The 26,578-nt window shown below is 53.6% G+C and overlaps 3 protein-coding genes across 4 annotated transcripts; 2 read left to right on the forward strand and 1 right to left on the reverse strand.

The window, feature by feature from the left end:
* The first annotated feature begins 3,233 nt into the window (after positions 1-3,233).
* LOC309352806 (uncharacterized protein) lies at positions 3,234-8,951 on the forward strand. Of its 2 annotated transcripts, none has more exons than XM_081881651.1 (5): positions 3,234-3,436; positions 5,069-5,440; positions 6,652-6,801; positions 7,701-7,850; positions 8,423-8,951. In XM_081881651.1, exons 2-5 carry the CDS (start codon positions 5,095-5,097, stop codon positions 8,764-8,766), a joined length of 990 nt encoding a protein of 329 aa, XP_081737777.1. In that variant the 5' UTR covers positions 3,234-3,436; positions 5,069-5,094; the 3' UTR covers positions 8,767-8,951. The 2 variants fall into 2 exon arrangements, with proteins under 2 accessions (XP_081737777.1, XP_081737778.1); XM_081881652.1 differs by lacking the exon at positions 3,234-3,436 and adding an exon at positions 3,769-3,838.
* Positions 8,952-10,533: 1,582 nt separating this feature from the next.
* Positions 10,534-12,966, reverse strand: LOC309352801 (beta-1,3-galactosyltransferase 5-like). The gene is made up of 2 exons (XM_081881643.1): positions 11,753-12,966; positions 10,534-11,234 (listed from the first exon to the last, which is right to left on the reverse strand). The coding sequence occupies exons 1-2, from the start codon at positions 12,119-12,121 to the stop codon at positions 10,566-10,568; spliced, it is 1,038 nt and encodes a 345-aa protein (XP_081737769.1). The 5' UTR covers positions 12,122-12,966; the 3' UTR covers positions 10,534-10,565.
* A 2,230-nt stretch (positions 12,967-15,196) lies between these two features.
* LRPAP1 (LDL receptor related protein associated protein 1) lies at positions 15,197-25,495 on the forward strand. The gene is made up of 8 exons (XM_081881628.1): positions 15,197-15,369; positions 16,721-16,865; positions 18,578-18,702; positions 19,808-19,928; positions 20,938-21,102; positions 21,958-22,040; positions 23,530-23,706; positions 24,623-25,495. Exons 1-8 carry the CDS (start codon positions 15,199-15,201, stop codon positions 24,686-24,688), a joined length of 1,053 nt encoding a protein of 350 aa, XP_081737754.1. The 5' UTR covers positions 15,197-15,198; the 3' UTR covers positions 24,689-25,495.
* The last annotated feature ends 1,083 nt before the right edge of the window (positions 25,496-26,578 follow it).

Consider the following 26,578-nt stretch of genomic DNA (forward strand, 5'->3'; position numbering starts at 1 on the left):
GTGGGAGTAAAGACCAAGCCGACTGGCTGCTGTTTTGCTCTGGTATTCCTGGCTGGTGTCCTTGTTTTTTGTCCAAGGGAGCCCTCAGATTTCTCTGTTAACAAAAGGATCTTAAAAAATTGAAGGCAACATGTGGCATGATTTTTTTAAATAATCAAAATGGTTCTGTCTGCAGTCCATCCCCCATCAAAGGCTTGACCCCTTATGGAATGGATGCTGCCCCACCCCCCCACCCCCCACCCCGACATATAGTCCCCTGCAAGCACTAGGGAAGGGAAATGTTGTTAACCTCCCTCCCCGGTGTTTGTTTTCCTTCCCCTTGTCACTTTCTCTCTTTCCTGCCCCCCCCCTTCCATCCTGGAGCCCAAGGGATGCAGATGTGGCTCCCAGGCAGGTGCTGCCAGAAACAAATCTGAAAATAAGAAGAGCCTGCAGCTGGATCAGGCCAACGCCCCATCGTGGCCAGCATCCTGCCCCCCCCCCCGGCCATCCAGGTGCCTCTTATGGGAAATCCGCAAGCAGGATTTGAGCACCAGAGAATATCCCCTTCCTATGGCTTCCAGCAACTGGGATTTGGAAGCGCTGCTGCCCCCAGCTGTGACCATTGCGGCCAGGATCCATGGACAGAGCCCTCTCCCCCTCCAGGGATTCCTCTCATCCTCTTTTAGCCGCCCAATTTGGTAGCCATCTCTGTCTCCTGGGGGTTCCACACTTTAACTGCGCAGCGTGAAGACGGTCTTTCCTTTGTGTGTCCTGAACCTTCCCACATTCACCTTCACTGGAGGTCTATCAAGTCTAGAGCCAGCGCTTCGTTTCAGAAAGGTGGTTGCCTCTTTTGCCTTCAGATCCACCCCCAGGATCAAAACATCCCCCAGCCCCACCTGCAGGGGAAGATTGTGGGATGCCAACAGGTGGAGTGATTCTGATTGCAAAAACTGCATGGCGGATAAGCTAAGGTTACCAGATTTTTTTCAATGAATTTGGGGAACTTTAACTAACTAATTAATTAAACAAATACTACATGTTCAGGACGTTGATGTTGCAGCGATGGCGGTGGCAGAGGGGCGGCCACCGCCTTGACCTCAACCACCACGTTTCCTCTTCCTCTGAAGCAACAATTTATTGTTGTTAGCCGTCCTGAGCCCGGCTTCGGCTGGGGAGGGCGGGATATAAATAAAATTTATTATTATTATTATTATTATTATTATTATTATTATTATTATTATTATTATTATTATTATTATTATTCTATCTCTCCGTGAGCCTGGGCAGCCCCTGAGTTGCTGATTCTTCGGTGGTGGTGGTGGGGAGGTGGTGCGCGGTGGGTCAGGCATGGAAGGTGGAGAAGGAGGGCCAAGAGCGGCAGCGGTGGGGAGGCTCAGGCAGCGCCATGCCTCCCTTCCCATTGGAGCAGCCCCAATCCCATTCCTACTTGCGTGCCAGCAGGAGGGGGCAGGGATCCCTCAGCTGGGAAGGGAGGCTTCCTGTTGCTTAACTGAGAGATTCCTGCCCCCTCCTGCTTCCAAGAAAGCTCTGATAGGCAGCGTGAAGCCTCCCTTCCAAGCTGAGTTGCTGGGGTCAGGGAAGGTGGAGGCAGCCCGGAAGCTGCATCTTAGAGCCCCTGCGCCACCATCATGTGGGGACCTCCGAGCAGCTCCTGAAGCCAGCCACAGCCACCTGCTCCGGGCTGCTGAGAATGCTGCTGGGGACATTAAATGAAATCCGGGGATGGGATTTGTCCATGGACTTATTCACAAATCTGGCGACTGTCCCTGAGAAACGGGGACATCTGGTAACCCTAGGATAAGCGCTGATCCTCCCCTGCCTGTCCCCAACTTTGCCTCTTTTGAAACAGGAAGGTTGCTGGAGGACTGCTTTTTCACATGCCCAGAGGGTGCTTCCTCCGGAAAGGAGGGCTGCCTTCTGCTCTGCTGCCTTTGCTAGCTGCGCTTTCACTGAGTTTGCCAGTTGTGATTTGCAAGTCGGGACCGCCTCCCATTTGGGGAGGGGGCAGAGGTCTAATTGTTACATTGCTGCATTGTGCTGTGGATGAACACCTGATCTGTGGGTGCCTCTGGGACCCAATTCATCTGTGGGGCATTGCAGTGCAAGGAGGGTGTCACTATTTAGCTGGAATCGCTCTGGTTCGACAAGAGTAATGGCTGGAATGAAGGCATGTGCTGGCACCAGATATGGTTCTGGGGTCTGAGGAGGCCTGTGCCTCTGATGCGCTCCACAGGCGTGCGCCACTTAACGCACAGCTTCTGCTTTGGGATGGGGTTCAGCTGAAACCAACCCCCCACACGTGGCGACCGTGACAGGGTCCCTGCTAAAGAACCCCCACACTGACTCCAGGCCCAAGAACAGGAGCAACTACATCCCAAAGGGGTTTCGCCAGTCCCGGCGTTCTGAACCGCAGACCCAAAGGAGGACTCATGGGAGTGGCTGGGTGCAGGGATACCAAAAAAGGATGTGGAAACAGTGGAGTGATCAGTCCTAGTGCTTTATTCAAGACAGGTGCAGACCTGCAGCAAATGAGCCGGGCCTCCCAGGCTTTACAGACGCAGGGCGGACACAGAAGCCAGGAGGCGGCTTGTCCACACCCAAGTCAATGTGCAGGGATTCATTAGACACAAAGCAGCAGACTTCGCTTTGGCCAGGACCTCCCATCGCCTCACCTGACCAGATGAGGGCATAGGTGCCAAATAGCCCAATCCTACAGGCTGCTCCTCTTTCTGGACTCAGAGCCCAGCACCCCAAGGTCACAGATAAGACAAAGCCAGCTAATAATAATATTTATTATTTGTATCTCCATCCATCTGGCCGGGTTTCCCCAGCCACTCTGGGCAGCTCCGCACAGAATATTAAAAACAGAATATCAAAGCAAATAAATATAAATATAGATGAGATCATTGCTGCAACCCCTACCAGTTAATTGTGGGGCTATCTTGACCCCCAAGATGGTGTTTGCAGAGCTTCTGGAACAGTCTGCCTTTGGTTCAACCCACCCTGGAGCCTTGGCAGACCAGGTGCAGGCCAGGTGAGCAGCAGGGAGCAAGGAGCTGCAAAGGCCCTCTCCCTTCTTGCCACCCTACGGACCTAAGGCTGCAGCTGGATCGGGCCAGGGGCCCTCTAGTCCAGCCTCCTGTCCTGTCCTCCCAGTGGCCAGTGGCCAGCCAGATGCCCCCAAGCAGCGCCCCACAGCAAGAGCCCCTCCCCTCTGCTTTCCAGCGAGGCCAAGCCCGGCCATTGTGGCTGCAGCCCAAGCCGGCCGCCTCCTCCAGGGATGCCCCGGTCCAGGTGGGCGGCCATCGCTGCCTCCCGAGGGGGCGAGTTCCGCAGTTTAACGCTGCGCTGCGCCGAGAAGGACCCTCTCCAAGCTCCCTTGGGAGGGCGCGCGGGCAGGGCTGCCTCCGGGGGCGGCCTCGGGGTCCAGGTAGGTTGGCACGGGAGGAAAAAGGGCTTGTTCATTCAGGGTTGGGGTGCAGCCAGGGCGGCCGCGTTGCGCAGCTGGGAGAGGAGGGAGGCTTCCGGGACCCTGGAGGGGGGTCCCCATGCTGCACCCCGAAGGGGTTCCCCCGGCAAAGGGTCCCGTCGCGCTTGCTTGCTGGCAGAGGCTTGGCGGGTGCAGCCCCCCGACAGGCCGGGCGGGGTCGTCGTTGCTGCTGCTGCTGCTGCCCTCGCCGCCTCCGCGCGCGCCCTGGTCCTGCGCAGCCTCGCCCGGCCGGCCATGCGGAGCCCCGAGCCTCGTCGCCGCGGGCGGGCGGGCGAGGGACCGGGCGCGGCCGGGCATCCGCAGAGCCGCCGCTGGCCAGCCGGACCCCGAGCGCAGCTGCAGGTAAGGCGAGGCGGGCGGGCACGCGCTCCCTTCCTCGCCGGGCGCGCGCCTTGCGCTTGGCCGGGCAGCTCAGCTGCAGCCCCGGCAGGGAAGGAGGACGGGCGGGCGGAGCCGGGAGTCGTGGTCCTGCCCCGGCGCCACGCTCGCGGCACAAGACAGGGCCTCTGAGCGTGTGCAGAGGGGCGCCCGCCAGCTGCTGCGCGCTCTGGAAAAACAAAGGGCTGCCGGAAGCGGCCTCGGGCCTTCAGTCCCTTCGGGGGCCAAGAAGTGGCTCGAGGAGGCCTGGCCGGGGGTCGGGTGGGCAGAGAAGGTGGCCCCCAGGCTGCCGCTCGCCAAGCCTAGCCTAGAGAGAGTCGCAGGGGGAAATCTCCTCCGCAATTGCCGGCGCCGCTCTCCATGAACGGCGATTCCCCCATGCAGTGGCGTAGCATGGGTTGTCAGCACCCGGGGCAAGGCAAGTAATTTGCGCCCCCTAACCCTGGATTTGCGCCCCCTAACCCTATCCCTAACCCTAACCCCCAGATGTTGCGCCCGGTGCGGCCGGCACCCCCTGCACCCCCCACGCTACGCCACTGCCCCCATGCAGCTAGGCAGGGCTTATTCGTCTGCCTGGTCCCTCCAGCTCAGAACGAGTCCTTCTGCATGCCAGACAAGTGTCCTTCCCTCCAGACGGAGGGGCATACCAGGCTGGCCTTGTGCTGAGCCATGCAGCTGAGCATTATTGACACGGGCTGGCAGAGGCTCTCTCCCAGGTTTCAGGCAGGGCACCTTCCCAGCCCACCTGGAGATGCCAGCAGAGACCCTCTGAGCTGGGGCCCTACGTGGGAAATGGCCATAGGGCCAGTCAGAGGCTGGGTCCAGCTGTCTTAGTATTGTCTCCCCAGTGGGAGGCGAGTGAGCAGGAGCTGCTGCTGGGAAATTGGGAATTGTGAGGTGGGGGGGGGGAGTCCAGGGGCCACATTCAGGGATGCTGAAGAGGGAGGCAGGCAGGCTGCCAGAGGAGGGAGCTGTCTGGGGTCAGGGGTCTTGCAGCTGACTGGGGTCTCATCATTGCCTGCATGAGGGAGCCTGATGGCGGCAGCAAAGGGAAGTCTGGTGCAACCCCCCACCCCCCCACCCACCCAGCAGAGCTCCCTGGTTTCCAGCTGACCCTGGGACTGGTGCCCCACCTGGCTCCTTCCTGGTGCCCGCCCTGGTTCTGCGAGCCCCTTCCTTCCGTCTTCCCTGCAGGTGCCCACCCCACGGAGCCGCCCTGAATGATGCCCCGGGGCCGTGCCTGGACCCAGCAGGAGATCGCCTGCCTCCTGGCGTTCATCGGAGGCTGCCAGCAGGTGACGCTGCTGATGGCCTCCACCTCGCGCCCCAACGAGGCCCTCTGGCGAGAAATCTCCCGCCGGCTGGCCCTGGCCGGCTACAGCCGCAACGTGGCCCAGTGCCGCTCCAAGTGGAAGGCCCTTAAGCAGGCCTTCTACTCCGAGTGGGAGACCCGGAGGCAGCAGGCTGGGGGGCGACGTGCCCCACAGGCACCCCCCCACTACAAGACCATGAAGAGGATCTGGGAAGCCGCAGGGAGACCTGTCTTTGGGGAGAGGCGCCTGCCAGGTAAGGAAGCCTCCTCTCCCCCCTGCCCCGCTTCCCTAGCCAGCTTCAGGGGAGCCCCGGCCCTCTCTGCACCACCCAGGATTGGGGGGATGTGAACTGGTACGGTGGAGAAAAGAGGCAGGTGGTGGGAGAGGAGGGGAGAGAGAGCAGCTGCTCTTGCTTCCTGGGGTATTTTTCAGTCAGGAACAGGAAGGAACAAACCCTCTCAGTTTGAGCAGGTGCTGTTACCTGTACAGGTTCAAACATTTTATCCACAAGAATGAGGGAGGGACTCATTTTTTAAAAAAGGAGAAAGACCAGAAATGCTCTGGATTTGCAAAGGATGGAGCTGTGCGGCCTCAAGCCATGAAGATTTCTCTACTTACTGGTCCCATCTGAAGGTAACTGGGAATGCCAGTGCCTGGGTCCTGGAGAATGGCTTGGCAACACAGGGGTGCATGTGGGGTGTGTGGGGCGTACCCAGGCCGAATGCTTTTTTTAAAAAAATGGGCATCGAGAGAAGCTGGCAGAGAGAGAGACGTGAGCAGAAGAAAAAGGCTGGAATGGATCTGGAGCTATGACCTGCGCCAACGCCCAGCAGCAAGGCAGATCCATTCCAGCCTTTTTCTTCTGCTTGCATCTATCTCTGTCATGTGGTTCTTCCTCCATCCAAGCACCACTTGCCACCTTGGGTGGAGACAGATCAGTGGGGATGAGGGGCTGCTTTGGTGGCATACATGGCTATCCCGCCCTCAGCCCCCCAGATCTGCCCTGCTTCTGCTCAGCTTGGCATGGGGCTTTTTCTCTGCAAGAACAATCTCCTGTTTGGCCTTGTAGACCACCCTTGTTGAAGTTCTTTTGCCTCTACCTCTTCCTTGCCCTTTTTTGTTTGCTTGTCATTCCCCCCTTCCTACATTGAAATGTGCATTTTTTTAAAAATCCCAGAGTGCCCATCCTAATCAAATGTGCTGCTTGCACCTGTGCTTGTCAACTGCTGTCCTGCTTGTCAACTGCTGTCTTGCTTGGTTACCTGATTACCTGTAGTCCATTGTGTTGGACTACAGCTCCCATCAGCTCTGGGCAGCACAGCTCTGCTGCTGCCAGCATCCTATGGCCATGCAGGCTGTGCCTGATGGGAATTGTAGGCCAAACCAATGGGAGGACATAGGAGGACACCAGGTTGCCAATGGCTGTTCTATGAGATTTGCCTTATGAGTCCATTTCCCTTCCAGATCTAGGGAAGCTGCCTCCCCACAAGGACAGGGGCGACCCAGGGGCCAAGCCGTCTCTGTCCTTGCCACAAGAGATGGCAGGCAGCCAAACCCAGGATCTGTGCGGTGGGAGACGGTTGACTTGCTCAACTTCTGCGTGTCAGGCTGCTGGTAGGTGTGTAGCTGAAAGGAGGGAGGGGAGAACACACCAAGGCTTCTCCCAAGGCAGCAGAATCTGCTCCTCTGTTGGAGAGGCAGTGACGGCCACCAATCTGGGTGGTTTTAAAAGAGGAAGAGACAAACTCCAGGAGGAGAAGAGGGAGATCCGTGGCTACTAAGCCGTGTTGGCTCTGCTCTGCCTCCATGGTCAGAGGCTGCAATGCTTCTGAATACAGTGGCACCTTGGTTCTCAAACTGAATCCGTTCCAGAAGTCCGTTCCAAAACCAAAGTGTTCCAAAACCAGACTCGCTTTCCCATAGAAAGTCATGCAAAATGGATTAACCCGTTTCAGACTTTTAAAAACAATATCCCAAACAGCAATTTAACATGAATTTTACTATCTAAAGTGACCACTGATCCATAAAATGAAAGCAATAAACAATGCAGTTCACGCAATCAATCAATCAGAAGCCGAACTGGGTTCCATACAGTCACACACACACACACACACACACACACAGAGCCACAAAAATGCAAAATAGCAAAAACACAGACCTCAGCGTAACACTCAAAACGGAAGTGTGGCACTTAAATCAGAAGCATAACACTCAAAACGGAGCACGTTCAACTTCCAAAAAAATTTCGCAAACTGGAACACTTACTTCCAGGTTTGCAGTGTTTGGGTTCCAAGTTGTTTGAGAACCAAGGTACCACTGTATCATTTACTGGAAACCACAGGAAGGGAGAGTCGCTCTTATTCTTGGGTCCTGATTCTGGGTTTCCCAGTGGGGCAGCTGGTTGCTGAACTAGATGGGCCCCTGGCCTGATCCAGCAAGCTCTTCTTCTGCTCTTAAGGAGAGGGGGGTTGCCTGCAGGAGTTGAATCGCGAGCCCTTTGCCAAATCTTGCAGATTCCCCCTCTGCCTGCGAGGGCTCCTTGAGGCCCTTGCCAGGGAGCCCGGACCGGCCAGCCTGCGCTGCAAAGAAGGACTCGCCTGAGACCGCGGGAGAGGAACAGGCGGCAGCGGACGATGGGCAGCCCTCTGGGCGAGACAGTCAAGGTGAGCGTCACTTCTTTGGATTGAGAGCTCCAAAAACAGGTGAGGTTGAAAGCACCCCAACACCACTGAACACCACTTGTGTGTTCGTCTTCTGCAACTCCACATTCTCCCAATATCCCTCGATTGTGGCAAGGTGCGATTTGACATGTGGCATTTCAGCCCCATCTAGGGAAAAGTTTATGTTGTTGTTTTTACAGATTTTGGGGTCCTATTGGAGGGAATGAGAAAAATGAAGAAGCCATGTACACAAACTGCCTGGGGCCCAAGTGACCCCGCAAACAACTGCTGTAGTTCCTTATTTACTTTTCATGTCTGCAGATGCTCAGCTCAGAACCTCTTCTTTCCGTTTCTTCTGGGAAGAGAATGCATTCATACAAGGCAATTTGCTCACCTTCCCTGAAATGCATTTACAAATGGCATAGGAACACCCCCCCCCCCCGGCTTCCAAATCTCCTTCTGAAATCTACAGAAAATGCGTCTCTAGTGTTTTTGGAGAGGTCCCCCTTGGGTGGTGTCTCTGCCCTGACCCCCTGACCTCCCCCCTTTCTCCCGCCTCCTCTCTCCCCTCTCAGGGCCCGGCATCGTCAGCCTCCTGCAGAGCATGCAGCAGATCCTGGTGCAGATCCTGCGCACGTCGCGGCAGCAGCAGCTCCTCCTGGAAAGCCTGGCCAGCGACACCGTCTCCCACCTGCACGTCATCTCGGACAACCTGGTGCAGGTGGGCGAGACTCTGAACGAGTTGCTGCTCCACAGCCACGTGCACTCGGCCGATCCGTACGGCATCCGCACCCCTCTCCACGGGGGCCCGTCCCAGCCCTGTTCCCCGGGGGCCCCACCTGCCTCTCCCCTCCTCAAGGAAGAAGCTTGGCTGCTACCTGCCGCCGGCTTCCGGCCTCACGGCTCGGCCCCACCCTGAGCCACCTCCCTCTCCCAAGTTTTTGAGACTCCATCAGATTTGGGCAGGCGCAGCACGAGGGACTCCATTTGCCCCTCTGTGCTGGGGGGGGGGCATTTTCCAAGGTCAGTGTTTGTATCCTTAGAGAAAAACCTCCAGACTTTTGTAAAATTTTATTTTTTCAATAAAATTAAAAAATGAGGAAATGTATTATGCCTCTTTCCTGTGCAGAAACCTCAGAGCAGTGTTCAGAAATGGAGGGCTGAGAATATCCTGGCATGTTTGGGAGGGACATGTTATTCTACTCTTTTTGACATCCTAGCTTTCAACGTGCAGGGATTTATTTATTTACAGTGGAACCTTGGGTTGCGGACGTAATCCGTGAGGGAGGCACGTCTGCAACCTGCAGCGTTCGTAACCTGCAGCACCGTGTCTGCGCATGCATGTGGCATGATTTAGCGCTTCTGCGCATGCACAAGTGGCAAAACCCGGAAGTAACCCTTTCCGGTACTTCCGGGTTTCCCATGGTCCGCAACCTGAAAACATGTAACCCGAAGCGTTTGTAACCCGAGGTACCACTGTATTGCTTTTACTTCATTTTTATAAGCCTTTGCCTAGAGTCTGAAGTGGTGTGACACAGGCTTATTTCACAGGAGAAACAGAACCATTTCTGAACAGAAGCTGATTGCTGCAAAATTATAAGCCTTGAAGGAGATAAAAGGCAGATAGCATCCCCCAAGGGGGAAGAAACCCTCCGTCCACTAGAACTCATGACTCTGGGTCTTTCTGAAGGGCCAAGGGCTGTGTGTGCTTGCCCTCCAGCCTGGGGAGAGAATATCTTGCCCCATTCATTTCCAGCTTGCAGCACCAACAAGCTGAGCTGACTGTTCCAGGCAGGGGTGGGGGTGGGGGTGGGTGTCCTCCTCCCCTTCCACCCAAAAAGCAACACTTGACAGATTAGAAACCACCGATGGGCTATAAAATCCTGGGAGGAGATGAGATGAGTTTCTAGTTGAAATTAGTGATCCTAATGAGTAATATTAGGATTAGTTGTTGGTTAGGATTAGGGTTAGGATTAGCATGTGTTGTTAATAATGCCTGTTCATAGAATCTCAAAATTGTAGTTTGGGAAAGGACTCAAAGGCCCATTTAGTCTGACCTCTGCAATGCAAGAATCGCAGCTAAAATGCAGGAATCGCAGCTATTCAGTGCCTCGCAGTCCCTCTCTCACATGGTCGGAGGTGGGCTGTCCTGAAATAGGTCGGGGGTGTGTGTGCCTGAGTGGCTCCTGGCAAAACAGCCGCCCCCTCTGCTCCCTGAAGTGCCACCATACGTGTGAGGGGAGGGCGTTTTGCCCAATTGATGCAGAGTTTCCTGCAGGCTTCACAGTCCTCATTCCGGCTGCTGTAACAGGCACAAAGAAAGCACCTGTGCTGGATCACATCCTCCAGGTACGGGACGCTGCAGGTCCAAGCCCAGTGACAAGGCCCTCCCTCTGCCTGGGATGTTGGAGAGCTGCTGCCGGTCAGAGTGGGCCGTGTTGGGCCAGATGGGTGCCTGGCAGCCTTGAAGGTGGAGCCTCGTTTCTTCCTGGGGCTCCCTTTCTTGCCAAGAGGCCCTTGGCACATCCAGGCTCTGCTGGGCCTACAGAATATTGTTTGTTTCCTTCCTATCCCACCTTCCCCCCCCCAAATGCCAGCAGGACTTGCTTTCTCTAGCAGGAGGTTGGTGTTGGGGAAGGAGCCTGAGGAGAACAGCGCTAGGCTCTTTCTGCGATTGGAGGGGCAAGGCCCCCGCCCCCCAATGCTGGGTTCTCCAGCTCACCACCTGGTGACCTCCGGCCTGTCTCTGCAGGCGTGCCGGGCTTCCCGCATTCTCCACGTGGCCAGCTCCTGCTCTGGCGCACTGAGGCTGTGGACCACCATCAGGTAGCGGAAGTTGCACACTCGCCACCTGGCGTTCTGCTTGGCAAAGCGGGCGCTGGACTTTGGCCGCAGCCCGGCCCGCTGAGCCAAGATGCCCACGTAGGCGTCTTCCACCGGGATGGGGGGGACGCTCTCTGCCGCCTGCAGGACCCTCGCGGCTGCGTCCAGGGACAGGACATAGCCAATGCCACTGGCGTACGGTGGGTATTCTTCTGGGGAATAGGCTTCCCTTGGCACGTACCACTTGCTGGAGGGATGCCGGATGACTTTCCGCTTCTCCCAGGCAAAGACGGAGCCTGCATAGAGGCCGCTCCGGAGGGTGTTTTGCCTGGCCAGGAACTCTGGCAGCCACTCGGTGTTGACAAAGCAGTCATCGTCCGTCTTGAGGAGGTAGCTGGGCCGGCAGCGGCCGAGGGCCCACCGGACGCCATGCAGGACCTTCAAGGTGAGGTTGCGATAGGTGTCCAGGTAATTCCCCACCAGGACATCCCCAAAGTCCTCCTGCTCTTGCTGGATCTGCCGGGAGGCCCCCTCACCTTCGCCTCGGCCCACCAGGAACACGACCTGCCAAAGAAGTTGAAAAATATCTTCATGTATGTGACAACGGCGGCGAGAGTCTTAACAGCACAAGGATGGAAGATTTAGGAAATCCCGACTAAAGAATCATGGCAAGAGAAACTGATGGACTATGCAGAATTCACAAAATTGGCACATAAACTATGGGACAAGGATAACTGTGACTTTAAAGATGAATGGGAACCCTTTAGAAAGTATCTAAAGATGCAAACAAGTGAACTGGACTCCTTGGCAGGTTTTGAATAACACTCATAAACCTTTTATTGATAATAACCAGTTAGACAAATTGAGGATTTATACAATTTTGTAACATGCAGAGAATAGCATTTATAGAGAAACCAGAGATTGGAACTGAGGGAAGTCAAGGGGGGCGGGGAGGCGGGGTTGTTTTATGGGAGGGAGGGGGGAGGAGGGAAAATGGGGGAAATTATGGATGATATGTTTTAAGATAATATGTTTTGTTTAAATTCCTAATTATTATTTTTTTTTAAAAAAAGGAACACAACCTGCCACGGGTAAGGCTGGGGCTTCTCTCGCGCAGCCCAGGTCCTCCGTATCACCTGCCGGGATTCCACGTTTCCTGGGGCCGACGTCACGAGGATTAAGAGCACCTGTCCAGGCTCACAGTGCGGCTCCCAGCCAGCTTCTGAGAACAGAGGCCCAAAGTCCACCCCCTGGCGGGCTGCGTTTCCAGCTCCAGAGTGGGTCCTCTGGCGGGGCTCCTGCCAGGCAGCCAAGAAAGGGCTGGAGGCCCCCAGCAGCTTCTGCGCACCATCGGCCAGGAGCAGGAGACACCAGAGCAGGATGGAGGAGAGCAGGAGACAGAGGCAGGCCAGACCCTTTGAGCCCCAGGGGGGCCATGGGGAGCGGGGCATGGCAGTCCCGGCAGCCTCTGGTCACATCCTGCCGCTCGAGGCAAGGAGACGCAGCTGGGCAGGAGTGCTGGCCTTTGCTCTTGCCTGCTGGGCGCAGGCTGGCCGGCCAAAGGGCAGCTGCGAGAGGGAGGAGATCTGCAGGGGCCGAGGCCCAGCGCCACCCGGCCTCTGACTACGGCAGCCAAGGCCAAAGGGGGACTGGAGCGCCACAGGCAGGGCGAGGGGGGCTCTCCAGAATGCCACCTGCAGGCCCTTCATTTCGGCTGGCGGAGGGAGGGCAAATAGGAAGGACGCTTTGTGGGGGAACCAGAGAGCGGGACGCGGGGACCCTGCTGCCTTTGGCAGATTTGCAGCGGCTGGGCAGCAGATCCGTGATGGTTATCGATGCTCCCGGCCTTGGCCTCTCCTGCTCCTCTTGCATTTCCTAAGCAAAAGAAAAAAAGGCAAAACTCACGTGTGTGCACCGGGAGGAGGGATATGTCTTTGCACAGCGCCTAGTCAAACTATGGAACTCCCTCCTGCAAATTGGATGGCTTGAAAAGAGGATGGGACACATTCCTGGAGAAGAAGGAATTCCAGAATTCTTCTGGAAACCCCAGGAGGGAAGGGGGCTGTTCTTGTACTCAAATCCTGCCTCCGGATTTTCCCGTGACTGCATCTGCTTGGCCCCTGTGAGAACAGGGTGCTGGGCCCCCTTTGCCTTGATCCAGAGGGCTCTTCTAACCAGGGCTAGATTGAGGTTTGATGAGGCCCTCAGCTCCTGAAGGTAATGGGGCCATTTCTATGTCCAGCTGTCCTTTGTCAACAACAAATTGTCACTGTTTTTTGGGTTGAATATATGCTATATCAGGCATAGACAAACTCGGCCCTCCAGATGTTTTGGGACTACAGCTCCCATGATCCCCTAGCTAAGGACCAGTGGTCAGGGATGATGAGAATTGTAGTCTCAAAACAGCTGGAGGGCCGAGTTCGCCTATGCCTGTGCTATATATTATTGATCGATCTAATGGGATCTAAAGCCATTCGCACATAACAAAATATGTATTTTATCAACGAATTGTTGAACTGAAATAGAATTGAGAAGAAGTATATTAATATAATATAGGGACGCGGGTGGTGCTGTGGGTTAAACCACAGAGCCTAGGACTTGCCGATCAGAAGTTTGGTGGTTTGAATCCCCACAATGACGGGCTGAGCTCCCGTTGCTCGGTCCCTGCTCCTGCCCACCTAGCAGTTCGAAAGCACGTCCAAGTGCAAGTAGATCAATAGGTACTGCTCTGGTGGGAAGGTAAGCAGCTTTTCCGTGCGCTGCTCTGGTTCGCCCGAAGTGGGAAGATGTATACAGTGGTACCTCGGGTTACCTACGTTTCAGGTTACAGACTCCGCTAACCCAGAAATAGTGCTTCAGGTTAAGAACTTTGCTTCAGGATGAGAACAGAAATCGTGCTCCAGAGGCGCGGCGGCAGCAGGAGGCCCCATGAGCTAAAGTAGTGCTTCAGGTTAAGAACAATTTTTTTTAGGGCCCCCAAGAGGGTGGGGCCCTAAGCTAGAGCTTGTTTAGCTCATACGTCAATCCGGCCCTGCTTCTTCCATTGCACCCACAAGGAGGCCCCTTCCTTCCCACTGGACAGGCGCGGCTGCTGGCGGCCCCTGAGGCTGGGCGGGGAGGGGTCTCTGGGCCGGGACCCTGGGGGCTTCCCCCTGCTTGGCCCCGATCCAGCAGCCACGCTCTTCTTGGGCTCCCATCGAGCCTCCAGCTGCCGAGGCAGTCTAGCTCCAGGGGGCGGGGCTTGGAGGCCGTACGAGGGAGGGCAGGGGGCGGGGCCCCCTCCTTTCCGAAGGTAGAGAGAGGCCCCTGGCTGGGCTGGCGCTCCCGCCGAGGCCCGGATGGACGGGTCTTTGGCCAATAGCTGCCGCGAGGCTCTTGCGAGAGACCAATCGGGAAGAGGAGAGGGAGGGGCGCCTGGCGGGGATCCCGCCCAATCGGAAAGCGACAGGGACGCCGCAGAGATAAGAACGTAGAGGTGCAGCAGCGCCAGCTGCTTGTGAGGCAGTCTCCCCTCTCAAATGTTCCCGTTGGGAGAGAGAAAAGGAAAGCGGCTGGTCAGAAGAGGCTCTGCCAGAAATACCAAGAAGAGAAGACTGGCAGGTGAAGAGGCTGGACTTTTTGGAGCTGGCTGACCGGCCGGGAAGAATCCACACCCAGAAAGACAAGGAGAGACAAGAGGATTGGAAGAAATTTAAGGAATATCTAGCTAAATATTGTGATAAAAGATAAAGAGAAAATTCTCGGAAATAATAAATAGGCTATGGGGTAGAACAAGAATATATGATAGTAAACATTAAGGACTAAAATATGAATAAAGGAGAAGAGGTTAGTAAATGAAAGGAGTTAGTATGATTAGAAATATGAATTTGGAGAACTGCTATATAGGGACAGATAGGTAGCCGTGTTGGTCTGCCATAGTCAAAACAAAATAAAAAAATTCCTTCCAGTAGCACCTTAAAGACCAACTAAGTTAGTCTTTAACTAACTTAGGTAAAGAACTAACTTGCCATACCAAGAACGAACTTAGTTGCTATATAGGAGATACAGTGAGATTCAGTCAGAGGGGATTCGAGGAAGTCAGTTACCAATGGAATGAGAATTAGGTAATTGAAGAAACATTTTTTCTTTATATTCATTGTTGTGTAATGTGTTTTTCTTTGTTGAGTCTTTTGTTAGGGCATTTTGGGGATAAATGTCGAAAATCAATTAAAAAAACATTGGGGGGGAGAGGAAGACGCCCCGCTCTGAGGTTGCGCGCAGGAGGCGGCGTCGGCAGCAGCAGCTCCTCTCTCTACCCTTTTCCTATCTCTATGGGTAACGGCAGGAGGAGGACCTTTCCCCCCCCCCCGCTTCCCCTTCTTAACCAATCAGCAGGCCGCTCGTGGCCGGCTGTTGGGCCGGCCAATCGGGACGGGCGAGAGGAGGCGCGCGCGCGCGCGGCTTTTTGCGTCACGCCGGCGCGCCGTGCTTCCGCGCGGTGCATCCCGGGAGGCGTAGTTCTCCTGGCTCGGCGCCCCTCCGCTCCGCGATGCTCCGGGCGCGGCTCTTCCTGGCGGCGGCGGCGGCGGCGCTGGCCGTGCAGGCGGCGGCGGCGGGAGGCAAGTACTCGCGGGAGGCCAACGAGGAGGCCAAGGCGGCGCCCCCCCCCGCGGAATTCCGCCTGGTCAAGCTGAGCCAGGTGTGGGCGAAGGCGCAGCGGGTGAGTCGGAAAGGGACCCCGGGGGGCATCCAGCGCAACGCCCGCCAGGGGGACATCCCAGCTGGGCCAGCTCCGCCGGGAAACCCCCCCCCCCCGACGTCACGGGAGCCCCCCTCGGAAGGGAGCCCCCCCTGGGAATGCGGGGCTCCGACCTCGCCTGGGCAACCCCCAAGGAAGGGGAGGCCAGCACCTTCCCGCCGTCGAGGGGGGGGGCGTTGCTTGATGGTTCTTGGGGGGCTCCCTTCCGACGCTCTGGGGCGAGGGGGGATCCCCTGACGTCGGGCTCTCCTCCTCGGGGGGGTTTCCCAGCGGAGACCGTCCTGCTGAGATTCCTGCCCCCCCCCCGCCCCAGAGCGTCGGAAGGGAGCCCCCCCCCCAAGAAGCATCTAGTCCAGCCCCTGGGAATGCGGGGCTCCGACCTCGCCTGGGCAACCCCCAAGGAAGGGGAGGCCAGCACCTTCCCGCCGTCGAGGGGGGGGCGCGTTGCTGGTGTCTTTCGGGTTCTTTGCCTAAGCCGCTCTGGGGTTCGTTGGAACGGAAAGCGGCAGAGGAATTCAAAAGAAATCCCATTTCGTACTCCGAAAGTTACTCCTAAGGTCGAGTCGGGGCCTCCATTCTCGCAACGAACCCTCCCCGGAGGAGCGGCCCCTGCTGGCCTCCATGGGGCCACTTGGCGGCTCGGCTCTGGAAGACCCCAGCGGGGAAAGAGTCGCCCCCCCCCCCGCCTGCTGGGAAGGGTGCTGGGAGAGGGTCCGGCCACGTCTCCTGGATCCAGGCGGCTGAGGCCGGACGGGGCTGGTGCCCCACTCAAATGCGGGTCGCTGGGTTAATCTTTAGCCGGATTCCGCCTGGACGGCGCCCGGAGGGGTTAATCTTCAGCCGCCCCACCAGCTGGTGGTCTCTCCAAGGTGCCTGGTCGCCCTCCAATGGACTGGCCTGGGGGTGAGGAGGCGCATTACAAGGGGGGCGAACAGGCTAGCAATGAGTCGGGTCCCTCCGTTGTTGTTTTTTAAAAGCCTGCATCTTTCTCATCCATTTAGGGCAGATCCCTTTGGGGGGTGATTTTGGCAAGAGGGCTTGTCAATGGGAGAGGAGGCAAGCAAGGAGGCGGCATCAAGGCAGTCTGGCCCCTTCCTCCATCTCCCTGGTCCCCCTCCCCACTGCCACAGCCAAATACCTCCCCAGACAGGACTCTTGTTCATGCTGTTTCCCACCCAAAGAATGGAGGAGACACTTCATGGAGCAGATCTTCCCTCTAGGGAAGCTGAACATCACTTGAGTTTGATTCTCAGTGCAACTGATTCAGACCCTTCTCTCCCCCCACCTCCCCCAATGCCTTCTGTTTTTGCAGCTCCACCTCTCTGCTGTTAAATTGGCAGAGCTACACAGCGATCTAAAAATTCAGGAGAAGGATGAGCTGAGCTGGAAGAAACTGAAGGCCGAAGGGCTGGATGAGGACGGAGAGAAGGAAGCCAAGCTCAGGCGCAATCTAAATGGTAAAGAACTGCTCCGTTCTGTAGACCCGGCTTTGGGTCACTGAGGCTTTTTAAAAGAAACCCCAAATAAATAGGAAAACCACCCCTTGCCGTTAGAAGTCTGCATGCCTTAGCTGTCTAATGCGTTCAGACAGGCTGTGGTGCGGTGATAATTGAGAACACTGTTGGCTACAAACTCACTGATGCATCTGGTGTCAAGAGATCTAAGAGGCTGTGGGAGCAGCTTTCATTCATCTGGGTTCTTTGCATGGAAGCTCCCCTCTGAGTCACTGCAGAACTTCCCGCAAAGTGTTTTGCAATTTAACTGGCTCCGTGTTCTGCAAAAAAATCCTGAGCATGAAAAGCTCTGCTGCAAACACTGGCTCTTGCGGAGCTGGCTCCAAGCTGCTTCAAGTTCAGCTCTTGCCTGAGCTTCCTTTCTGCTAGTTTTTCCCAGGAGGAGGCAAATGTCCTGTTGTCTTTCTTGCTGGCTGCTTCTGGGCACAACAAATTGGCTTCCCAGGCTGCTAGGGGGGCCATTTGCCTGGGGAAACCTGTTTTGGTGTCTCCACCTACCGTTAGATGGAAGATACACTTTCAAGAAATTGCACTTTTCACTAGAACTGCCACCGGCATCCCCCTTTGATCCCTTAAGATGTTTTGACCTTTCCTAAGCAGGAAGACCTCTTCAGGATGCCCTAACCATTGATGCTTGGTGGAAATATGGCCCTAAGACTGCCCTCGTGGTCCTGGGCAGGCATGCGTTGCTTTGCTGAGTCAGACCGAAGTCCCTTTAATCCAGGATTCTGTCTCCTATAATGGCACATTAGATGCCTGTGGGGGAAACGGACTGCCCCCTGGACAATGACCAGTGGTCCACTAAATTTGGCTTTGCCCGCCTCTGGCAAAGTGAACAAACAGGCCTGGCAGATCAGTGTCACTCAGCATTTTTTGGTCTTGCTTCTGACATATAAAAAAATTGGTGATGGCCTTTAAAGTCCAACTCCCACCAAGGGACCTGGTACCCCCAAGTTCATTATCAGTCAGAGAAGCATGAATGGAGGCAGAAAGCAAGGAAGATCCTTATTTTTGTGTTGCAACAGAGTCCCTCCCCCCAGAACTTGCAAGGAGGTGAGGACCCAGAACAAAGGTGTGCAGCAACTTCCAAAGGCTTTATAAATTGCCCAGTCCCTTAGCCAAAGACCAGCCAAAAGCACCATGCACCACAAAAATGGGTTGCACATGTAACTCAGGCCAAGCTCAGAGCTCAGGTTTCTGCAACAAATTTGCATGTTTCTCACTCAGAGATTTGAACAATACCAGATCCTTGTTTTTCCTGGCTTGCCAGAGCATCTATTGAAATGCTGCAGACACAGGTACAGAATCTATTGACATAAGATTGGGTCCCATTCCTGACAAGATGTCTATCTATTAACAGGGCTTCAGACTTGCAAATGTAAAGACTGCTGGCTGTGGAGGAATGGTTTTAGCAAGGACTTCACTTCCTTCTGTCTCTTTGGAAGCAGATCCCACAGTCCAGCTGGAGGCTAAAGATGGCCTTGCTTTGGCGCTCTGAACTGTCTTAATACACTCAAATAAAGTGTCTGTTTTCCCAGAAAACATTTCTTAAATTGTTGAAGGGTGAAGGATCGGGGGGGGGGAGGTTAGGGGGAGGGGTGCCTGCTATGTGTGTGTTCCTTGAAATTCGTGCAACTCTTCTGTTGCCCCTCCAGTGATTCTGGCCAAGTATGGGATGGATGGGAAGAAAGACGCGCAGCTGGGAGACACAAACTACGTCAAAGACAGCCTGGAGAACGATGTGCTCGATGATCCCCGGCTGGAGAAGCTCTGGAACAAGGTCTGTCTTTGAATGGGGGGTGGTCTTGTTGTGTCCACAATGTCAGCAGCAGGTGTGGATCCAGCCCCTGATTTGCTAGTCTAATAGGAATGCCAGCAGAGGGAGAAGTGATCAGCAGTGGGGGGGGGCATTGAACCCTAATGGTGCACCTGCAGATTTCCCCCCTGCAAATGCAGAGGCCCCTCCCCCAGAAAGACTCACATCTGATGCCAGAGCTTGGCTGTAGTGATAGATAGATAGATAGATAGATAGATAGATAGATAGATAGATAGATAGACAGACAGACAGACAGACAGACAGACAGACAGACAGATAGATAGATATCAAGGGGAACCATCAGTTTTTGGAGTGTTCTGCCCTCCCCTAATTCTACCCTGTAGATGCCTCATAGCCTAAGTCTTGCAAGGGAAATACATCTCTGACGGATAGTGACATTGGGAGACGCTGAATCCTTTAAGAAGGGGAGTGGGTCCATTAAAGGGGCACCCCCTATTTTCTGGTGACAGTTCCACTTCACACATCTTCACTGATCAGTTATGTTCTTGCTGTTGGCTGTTCTGGGGAACTGAAGGCATCTGGCCTGCAATTGCCTCGCCCCAGAATCAGGTGCCTCAAAACAGGATTTCCAGGAAGAGAAAATTTCCAAAACAGGATATTCCACAAAACGCTGCATCCCTGCCCAGTTGGCAAAGTGTGGGATTACCCTTGTTACGGTAAAATCTAGGTGTGAGGCTGCTCAGTCCCCCAGCTGGTCGGGCAGAGCCCTTGGGTCCCTGCGGAATAAAGGAAGGAGTCCAGCCATCACCCGGAGCAAATAGCTGTAGACCAAAGTTTATTGCACAACAGGTTCAAAGAGGAATTTTGAACCCCGAGGATGGGGAGACAAGGACTTTTAAAACTTTCCCACCATATCCCAGCTTTGGAATGGAGGGAACTGTCAAAGGAGTTGATTTTATATGATTGTTAAAGCTAGGTAACTTCCCTGAGCTGTCAATTTGAAAGGATACATTCAGGCATAATATTTGTAGCATTTAAAGATGCTCTCCTCCTCCGTAATTTCCGTCACACCCTCCTGCTACTGTTCTTCCTTGGATCTCTCTTCAAGGCCAAAACTTCAGGGAAGTTCACCGAGGAAGAGCTGGACAAGCTGTGGAGGGAGTTCAGGCACCACAAAGAGAAAGTCCAGGACTACAACATTCTGCTGGAGACCGTCAGTCGGACGGAAGGTATTTGCACCCCTCTTGCCACCCCCTTTTTTGTAAATAATTTTTATTCATTTTTCATTAATAACACTCCAATTGATAGAATATCATATCTTGCCACATTGTAATACAAATAATAAAGCCAATTATACATTCCAAATTATATATTTAGTTAGACTTTCCTTGTTCTGGCTGGTTAAGAGAAATTTTTTTATTTCTTTTTCCTGCTTTTTCTCTCTTGTTTATTCCCAATATCGTAGTTCCAATCTTAATCCTTTATCTTATCAACCACTGGTGTGAGACTTTCACCTCCTGCCACCCCCTTGACCCCCTTAAGTAATCCCACCCCTCACTTTGGGACAGGGTGGATTTGATTTAAATCAAATTGATTTAAATCATGATTTAAATGACTAGTTAGTAAGACTTGATTTAAATCTTTTTTTTTTTTTTACGGAAAGACTCATTCTTGCATATTTACAACCAGATGAAGGTTTCATTTTTGGAATAATAAATTTTCAGAGTAGTTTTTACAGTTACATCGAAAATTACGGATTTGAAATACATAGGCAGAGAATTATGAAACTATTGTGGGGTTTAATAAGTTAACTATTTATATTTGGACAACTTTTCTGCTGTGCTTTATTGGAATATTGTTATTTCCTTCATAACAATTTAAACAATTTATTTAACTAAAACGATAACATTATAGCATATGTATGCATGTTTGTTAACTGATGTGGTTAAACAATTTTTTTAAAACACACACCTTAGACTGAGTTTTAGCACACATGAAAAACTTAAATCATTATTTCCTAATGAATAGCATTTGGACTATAATGTAACTTAAAACAGAAATTTTTAAGAAATATTTTTCCTCCAAAAGCATTTTATTTTAAAAATCCGAATTAAATTTAAAAAATCAGATTTTTTTTTTTAAAAAAACCCCATTCATTTTAATCCTCCCTGCTTTGGGAGCCGTCTCCCACCGGCGGCTTCCTCCGGCTGACTGTGCTTTCCGTTTTGCCCCTCCCAGACATCCACAAGAACATGATCTCTGGCCTGGAAGAGGAGGAGATTCACCGCAAGCACGACCTGCTCCACCAGAAGCACTCTGAGCTCAAGGAGAAGCTGCACAGCATCAACCAGGGCTTTGAGCGGCTGCGCAGGGTCACCCACCAGGGCTATGACGACTCCAGCGGTAGGTCCCCGCCCCCCCCCCCCCGCTTGCACCTGCGGGTTATCTGGCTGGGGCGCAGGTGGGTCTTGGCCAGGGGTCAGCAAACTTTTTCAGCAGGGGGCCAGCCCACTGTCCCTTAGACCTTGTGGGGCGGGACGGACTATATTTTTTGGGGGGAAATGAACAAATTCCTATGCCCCACAAATAACTCAGAGATGCATTTTAAATAAAAGCACACATTCTACTCATGTAAAAACACGCTGATTCCCGGACCGTCCCCAGGCCGGATTTAGAATGCAGTTGGGTCGGATCCAGCTCCCAGGCCTTAGGTTGCCTACCCATGGTCTGGGGCAATCACTCAGTGTTGCCTTCACAAATTCCACAACTGTCCTCTTGCCTTGGAGAAAGATGTGCTTTGGACCCCCCCCCCCCCGGCAGCCCTGTGTGATTCCAGGTGATCGTTGGGGGGAACCACTTGGGTGCCTGTGGGAGCGGCATTTGGGCTAGCAGGGAGGCAGCAGGGAGGGTGGTTGTCAAGGCAACGGGGCAGGGAAGCCGATGTGCCTGGATGCTGTGGCATCTCTTTGGGGGCACCTGGTTGCCCACTGTAGGAGCCAGCATGTGGGCCCCCTTTGGCCTGATCCTGATGCAGCCAACCACTCTCCAGAAGGTTTTCCCTCTCTCACTCTTTGAACAATTGAAATAAGATGGACAGAACTCCAGGAGCTTCTCAGGTGGAGTTTAACAGAGGGGAGATACTTTCTCTTTTCGTGCACAAGTATTTCCTGAGTGCAGAACAAATAGCAGTGAAGCCTTTTTTGCAATCCAGCTGCCGCTGTTCGAGTTTCCACACAGAAATCTCCTTTGTCCCTCCAGAATTTGAGGAGCCCCGAGTGATTGACTTGTGGGATCTGGCGAAATCCACCAATTTCACAGAGAAAGAGCTGGAATCACTTCGGGTATGTTGGCTTCAACCTCTCTGGTTTGGGGGCTTTTCTGGCTTAATTCTGATCATCCTCTTGGCCGAGACACAAATGCCTTCTTGCTTTAACATTCGGGGGGAGCAGGGGCTCCGGTTGGATGCCTTGCGCTGTGTTAATCAGAAACGAGGCTGGGATCTGGAGGAGCTGAGTTTGGAAAGGGGCCCCGGACTGATTTGTAACAAATGCCTCCCATCTGAGAAATGCTTCGCGTTCCTTGCGGAAGAGATGGTCCTGATGCTCTTTGTCCTTCCTTGGTTCTCTCTGGGTGGCTGAGGGTACAAAGGATCATGTGTGTGTGACTTGGGGGCTGTGATCCATGAGAGGCAGTCAAGTACAACATTCCTTGTAATGCTAGAGAAGACATGTAGGGGAATGTTTGGTCCAGCCAGTTGAAACTTCCTCTTCCTCCTGGCTGGAGCATCCTTCCTTGCATGTGATAAAAGGTGGGCGTGACCTAACCTGTCCAGGTAACAAAAGGACGAGTCACACAGCACACCTCTCTCTTTTTGACTTCCTTCTTTGTTTGACCAGCTTCTAGCTAGGACTGCTCTGTTAGCTCTCAGCTAGCAGAAGCACTGGGATTATTCCCCCATATGGGGTAGATCCACATGTACATATTTGTAAGTAACTCTGCCTTCAGGGATCCAATTGTGAACTGATGTAAGTAAACGTCTTTTATTGACTAAGATCGTGGCTTCTATTCTTTTAAGAGGGATTCAAGGGATCTTACCAGGAACGTTCAATTCAATCTGAGACAGACTGAATTGTATAATAGTGAGAGGCTCACACAAGCCTGCAACCAGATATCTGCTGTGCGTGTAAAAAGGGGAATGTAACTCGGCTAAGTAAAGGAACTTGCTAGCACAAGTTAAAGGTAAAGGGACCCCTGACCATTAGGTCCAGTCGTGACCGACTCTGGGGTTGCGGTGCTCATTTTGCTTTGTTGGCCGAGGGAGCCGGCGTACAGCTTCTGGGTCATGTGGCCAGCATGACTAAGCCACTTCTGGCAAACCAGAGCAGCGCACGGAGTGGTACCTATTTATCTACTTGCACTTTGACGTGCTTTCGAACTGCTAGGTTGGCAGGAGCAGGGACCGAGCAACGGGAGCTCACCCTGTCACGGGGATTTGAACCGCCGGCCTTCTGATCTGCAAGTCCTAGGCTCTGTGGTTTAACCCACAGCGCTACCTGCATCCCTAGCAAGTTAGGAAGGATATTAATAAACAATATATCTTCTCCTGCCATCCACAACATTTCCGCATGACATGGTTGCGCTCTCTGTCCTTCCTTGTTTCTCTGGGCGGTTGAGGGTGCAAAGGATCGAGGGGGGGTCTGCTGTGACATGGGTGCTGAGGACCTCCTTGAGGGCACGGGACACCGCTGTGCCCCCCTGTGTATTTATCATAAACCCCTTTGAGCTCTTTCAGCTACTGATAAAAGGAAGCGCTATCTTCTGCTTTTCTAGGAAGAGCTCAAACACTTTGAAGCGAAGGTGGAGAAGCACCACCATTACCAAAAGCAGCTGGAGATTTCGCACCAGAAGATGAGGCACATCGAAGGGATGGGAGACGAGGAGCATCTCAGCCGCAACAAGGAGAAGACCGCCATGCTGGAGGAGAAGACCAAGGAGCTGGGCTACAAGGTGCACAGGGGAGCCTCTGGGAGGGGAGAGGGGGTCCAGGACCCCCCGTTCTTCACCCCCCCCGCACATTCATCTTGGGGTGCTCTCTGGTCTCAGGGAGAGGCGGGAAATCTGAGCCTGCCTTGTTTGAGGGGAGACAGCGCTGGAGATGGAAAGGGGTGTACGAGTGCCTTCCTAAGCAATCTTCTTGTCCACAAATGTGCAGGCGCTACTGGTCCCAGGGCAATGTCCTTCCAGCACCCCAAGATCCTAAGAACTGCTCCCCCCAACCCCCCCTCGACACCTCACTGCTCTTCCTCGGACCCCCTTCCAGAATGGCTTTGGCCTTGCACTGCTTGCAGGTGTCCGGGCAGGATTCCTTGGGGCAGCCGTATTCAAAGTAGCAGGAGCAAGCAGCTGTTTGCCTCTTGGCTGAGCTGCACTCACATTGGCAAAACCTACTGGTGTTTCGCAACTTTCTGACAAGTTACAGGACCTTAGCCAGACCTAGCAGAGTAAACGCAGAGGTCACAAAAGCAATTGGCAACTTGGCTGCAGACAGGATGGACCAAGCAGGAACCAGGAACTTGTAGTTAGGTGTTTATTATATACAGTGGACTATTTATAAGGAATAGAACACGGATCTTTTGCTAGCTCTCTCTTACACGACTCACGACTCCTACACTGACACTGAACCACAGAACTCCCAAACTCTCACATTCCAGTTACTAGGCCAGAAATCATCATTCACCGTGAGAGAGCTTGACCAATCATGGAGCTGTCTCCATTCCTCTGTATCACCAGGCAGACTTACTCCTTCACATTGCCTTGGCTGTCTGCCAAACCCTAATTGACTCTGTGTGCGAAGCTGCACATATTCAGATTCCCAACAACCCATTCTTTTACGCTGACATGCACCTGTCTCTTGTCTTCTCAGGTCAAGAAACATCTTCAGGACTTGTCCACCAGAATTTCCAGAGGCCTTCAGCATAATGAACTTTGAAACTTTCGTGTTCTCGTAGGATCTTTGTACAGTGATCAAAATCAGTATATATCCCAAGGTTTATATAATTACTTAAAATTCTGGTGCAAATTGTCTTTGGTACAGCTGCCGCCTTCCTAGTTTCTCTCCTAATCAATCATATCGGTGAATCTTTGAAGACTCTGGGTGTGCAGCCTTCCAAGCACTGCAGAACAGAAGGCTCTGAAGTGAGAGAGGGGTGTGGAAGGGAAGGGAAGGTTTGGAGAAGTCACTTAACTGCTGGGAAGCACGTTGGCAGGTGGGGAGGTTGCTAAAGATTTTCATGCACTGTGTTGATTTCTCTTCCTGAAGGAGCAAAATGTGGACATAGCCGTGGGCCTGATGCCCTGAGCCTAGAAGAACCAGGATCATGTGTGCCTTTGCGATGGCACCTGCAAGGACCAAGTTGTTGTGTGCGGTGCAAAAGGACCCTGGAGAGACCGGCCAAGTAGGCAGAATCCCCCTTCCTCCTCCTCCTCCTCTTTCCTATAGCCAGCAGAGGAGGAGGAGGAGGAGGAGAGGGTGCCTGTTGCTGCCGAGTCCACGTCCTGCTCTTCTCTCCAGGGTCCTCTGCCCCTCCTCACCAGCCCAGAGTGTCGGGTAGACCTTTTCCTCCAAGAGGGGGCTGGCCGGCTCCTGGGGAAACTGAGGCTGCCTGTGGGCTGCTTTCCCTTGAGAGCATGTGGGGAACTGGAGGGAGTTGCACTGCTAGGAATGACACTGAGTAGCTTGGGCACTTTCGTTTAATTCCGTGTTTCTGTTACATTTTGCGAAATAAATGGTCCAACTAAGGTCTTGGTCTTCTAATGATTGCAGGAGCTTCGCTGCGCCGGAGTGCTTGCCATTTTCTCTGGGCTTTCCATCTCCCAGCGGCTGACAGGATGACACAGTTGGGGGAAACAGGGAGGTGACTGGGGGGGGGTCCTGACCAGCGTCCCTGGATGGCCCCTCACAGCAGGAAGCTGTGCTTTGAGGAGACCCCTGTGATGAAAATATTGGATCAAGACTAGCTCAGTCAGGTACCTTTTAGCCAGACACATACTGAGCAGGGACTCATTATGGGATCCTAGTCCTGGTGTTCTAGCGATTTTTGCATTGATTAATTTGTTTTAGCATCTCTGTGGTTTTGATTACCGTATTTTTCTGGGATAAGATGACCCCGATTTAGGGGCACTGAATTTAGAGAAAATGAGGCTCAAAATTGTTTAGCTTTTTTTAGGGGGAATTGCGCGCATGCTCCCTGGAGCACACACACCTCCCACAACGGCTTGGGGGGGAGTTGTGCGCCTGCTAACCAGCTGCCTGGCGGCGCACAGCTCCCCCCCCCCACTATCCGTGTATAGGATGACCCCAGTTTTTTGACATGATTTTTGAGTCAAAAAACCTCGTCTAATACAGTACCTGGGAAAATACAGTAGTTGCTCACTGCTGTGAATACACAGAAGGGTATGAAATGGCCGCAGTCTTGCTGGTGCAACAGAAGCCCGTTTCTCCCCCAGTGCAAGGACATTTCTCTCTGACTCCATCACTTGAATAGCAAAGTGGGCAGGAGGGGGGGGGGGCGCAGACAAAGGCAGGGATGACAGCAGACCGGCTCCCCAGGGCCTTTTTTTTCTAGGCCAGCCGCCTTGCAATGAATGGGAGCTGCTCAACAGCACCCTCCTTTTGCTTCGTGCAAGGGTGTGTGTGTGCGTGAAAAAGAAGAGTCCGCCCTGCTTCACGCCTCTCCGGGTGGAGATGTTGTGGAAGACAGAAAAAGAAACCGGGCGAGAGGGCATCCTGGGGCACAGCCTTCTTGCCGGCTGCTCCACTGGGCTTCAGTTCTCTGTAGTGTTCTTCAATAATTCAAAACTTAGAGGGGGGGGACCACCT

Source organism: Podarcis erhardii, assembly GCF_964252035.2.
Source record: "Podarcis erhardii genome assembly, chromosome: 11".
In the NCBI taxonomy this organism is placed as follows: Eukaryota; Metazoa; Chordata; class Lepidosauria; order Squamata; family Lacertidae; genus Podarcis; species Podarcis erhardii.

Bases quoted from the DNA above. Each gene is read 5' to 3' on its own strand.
- LOC309352806 (XM_081881651.1), top strand. From the start codon at position 5,095: ATGATGCCCCGGGGCCGTGCCTGGACCCAGCAGGAGATCGCCTGCCTC. The intron at 5,441-6,651 runs GTAAGGAAGCCT...TTTCCCTTCCAG, and splicing joins TGGGGAGAGGCGCCTGCCAG to ATCTAGGGAAGCTGCCTCCC. The intron at 7,851-8,422 runs GTGAGCGTCACT...CTCCCCTCTCAG, and splicing joins CTCTGGGCGAGACAGTCAAG to GGCCCGGCATCGTCAGCCTC.
- LOC309352801 (XM_081881643.1), bottom strand. From the start codon at position 12,121: ATGCCCCGCTCCCCATGGCCCCCCTGGGGCTCAAAGGGTCTGGCCTGC. The intron at 11,235-11,752 runs GTTGTGTTCCTT...CTTCTTTGGCAG, and splicing joins CCCAGCCTTACCCGTGGCAG to GTCGTGTTCCTGGTGGGCCG.
- LRPAP1 (XM_081881628.1), top strand. From the start codon at position 15,199: ATGCTCCGGGCGCGGCTCTTCCTGGCGGCGGCGGCGGCGGCGCTGGCC. The intron at 15,370-16,720 runs GTGAGTCGGAAA...CTGTTTTTGCAG, and splicing joins TGTGGGCGAAGGCGCAGCGG to CTCCACCTCTCTGCTGTTAA. The intron at 18,703-19,807 runs GTCTGTCTTTGA...TCTCTCTTCAAG, and splicing joins TGGAGAAGCTCTGGAACAAG to GCCAAAACTTCAGGGAAGTT.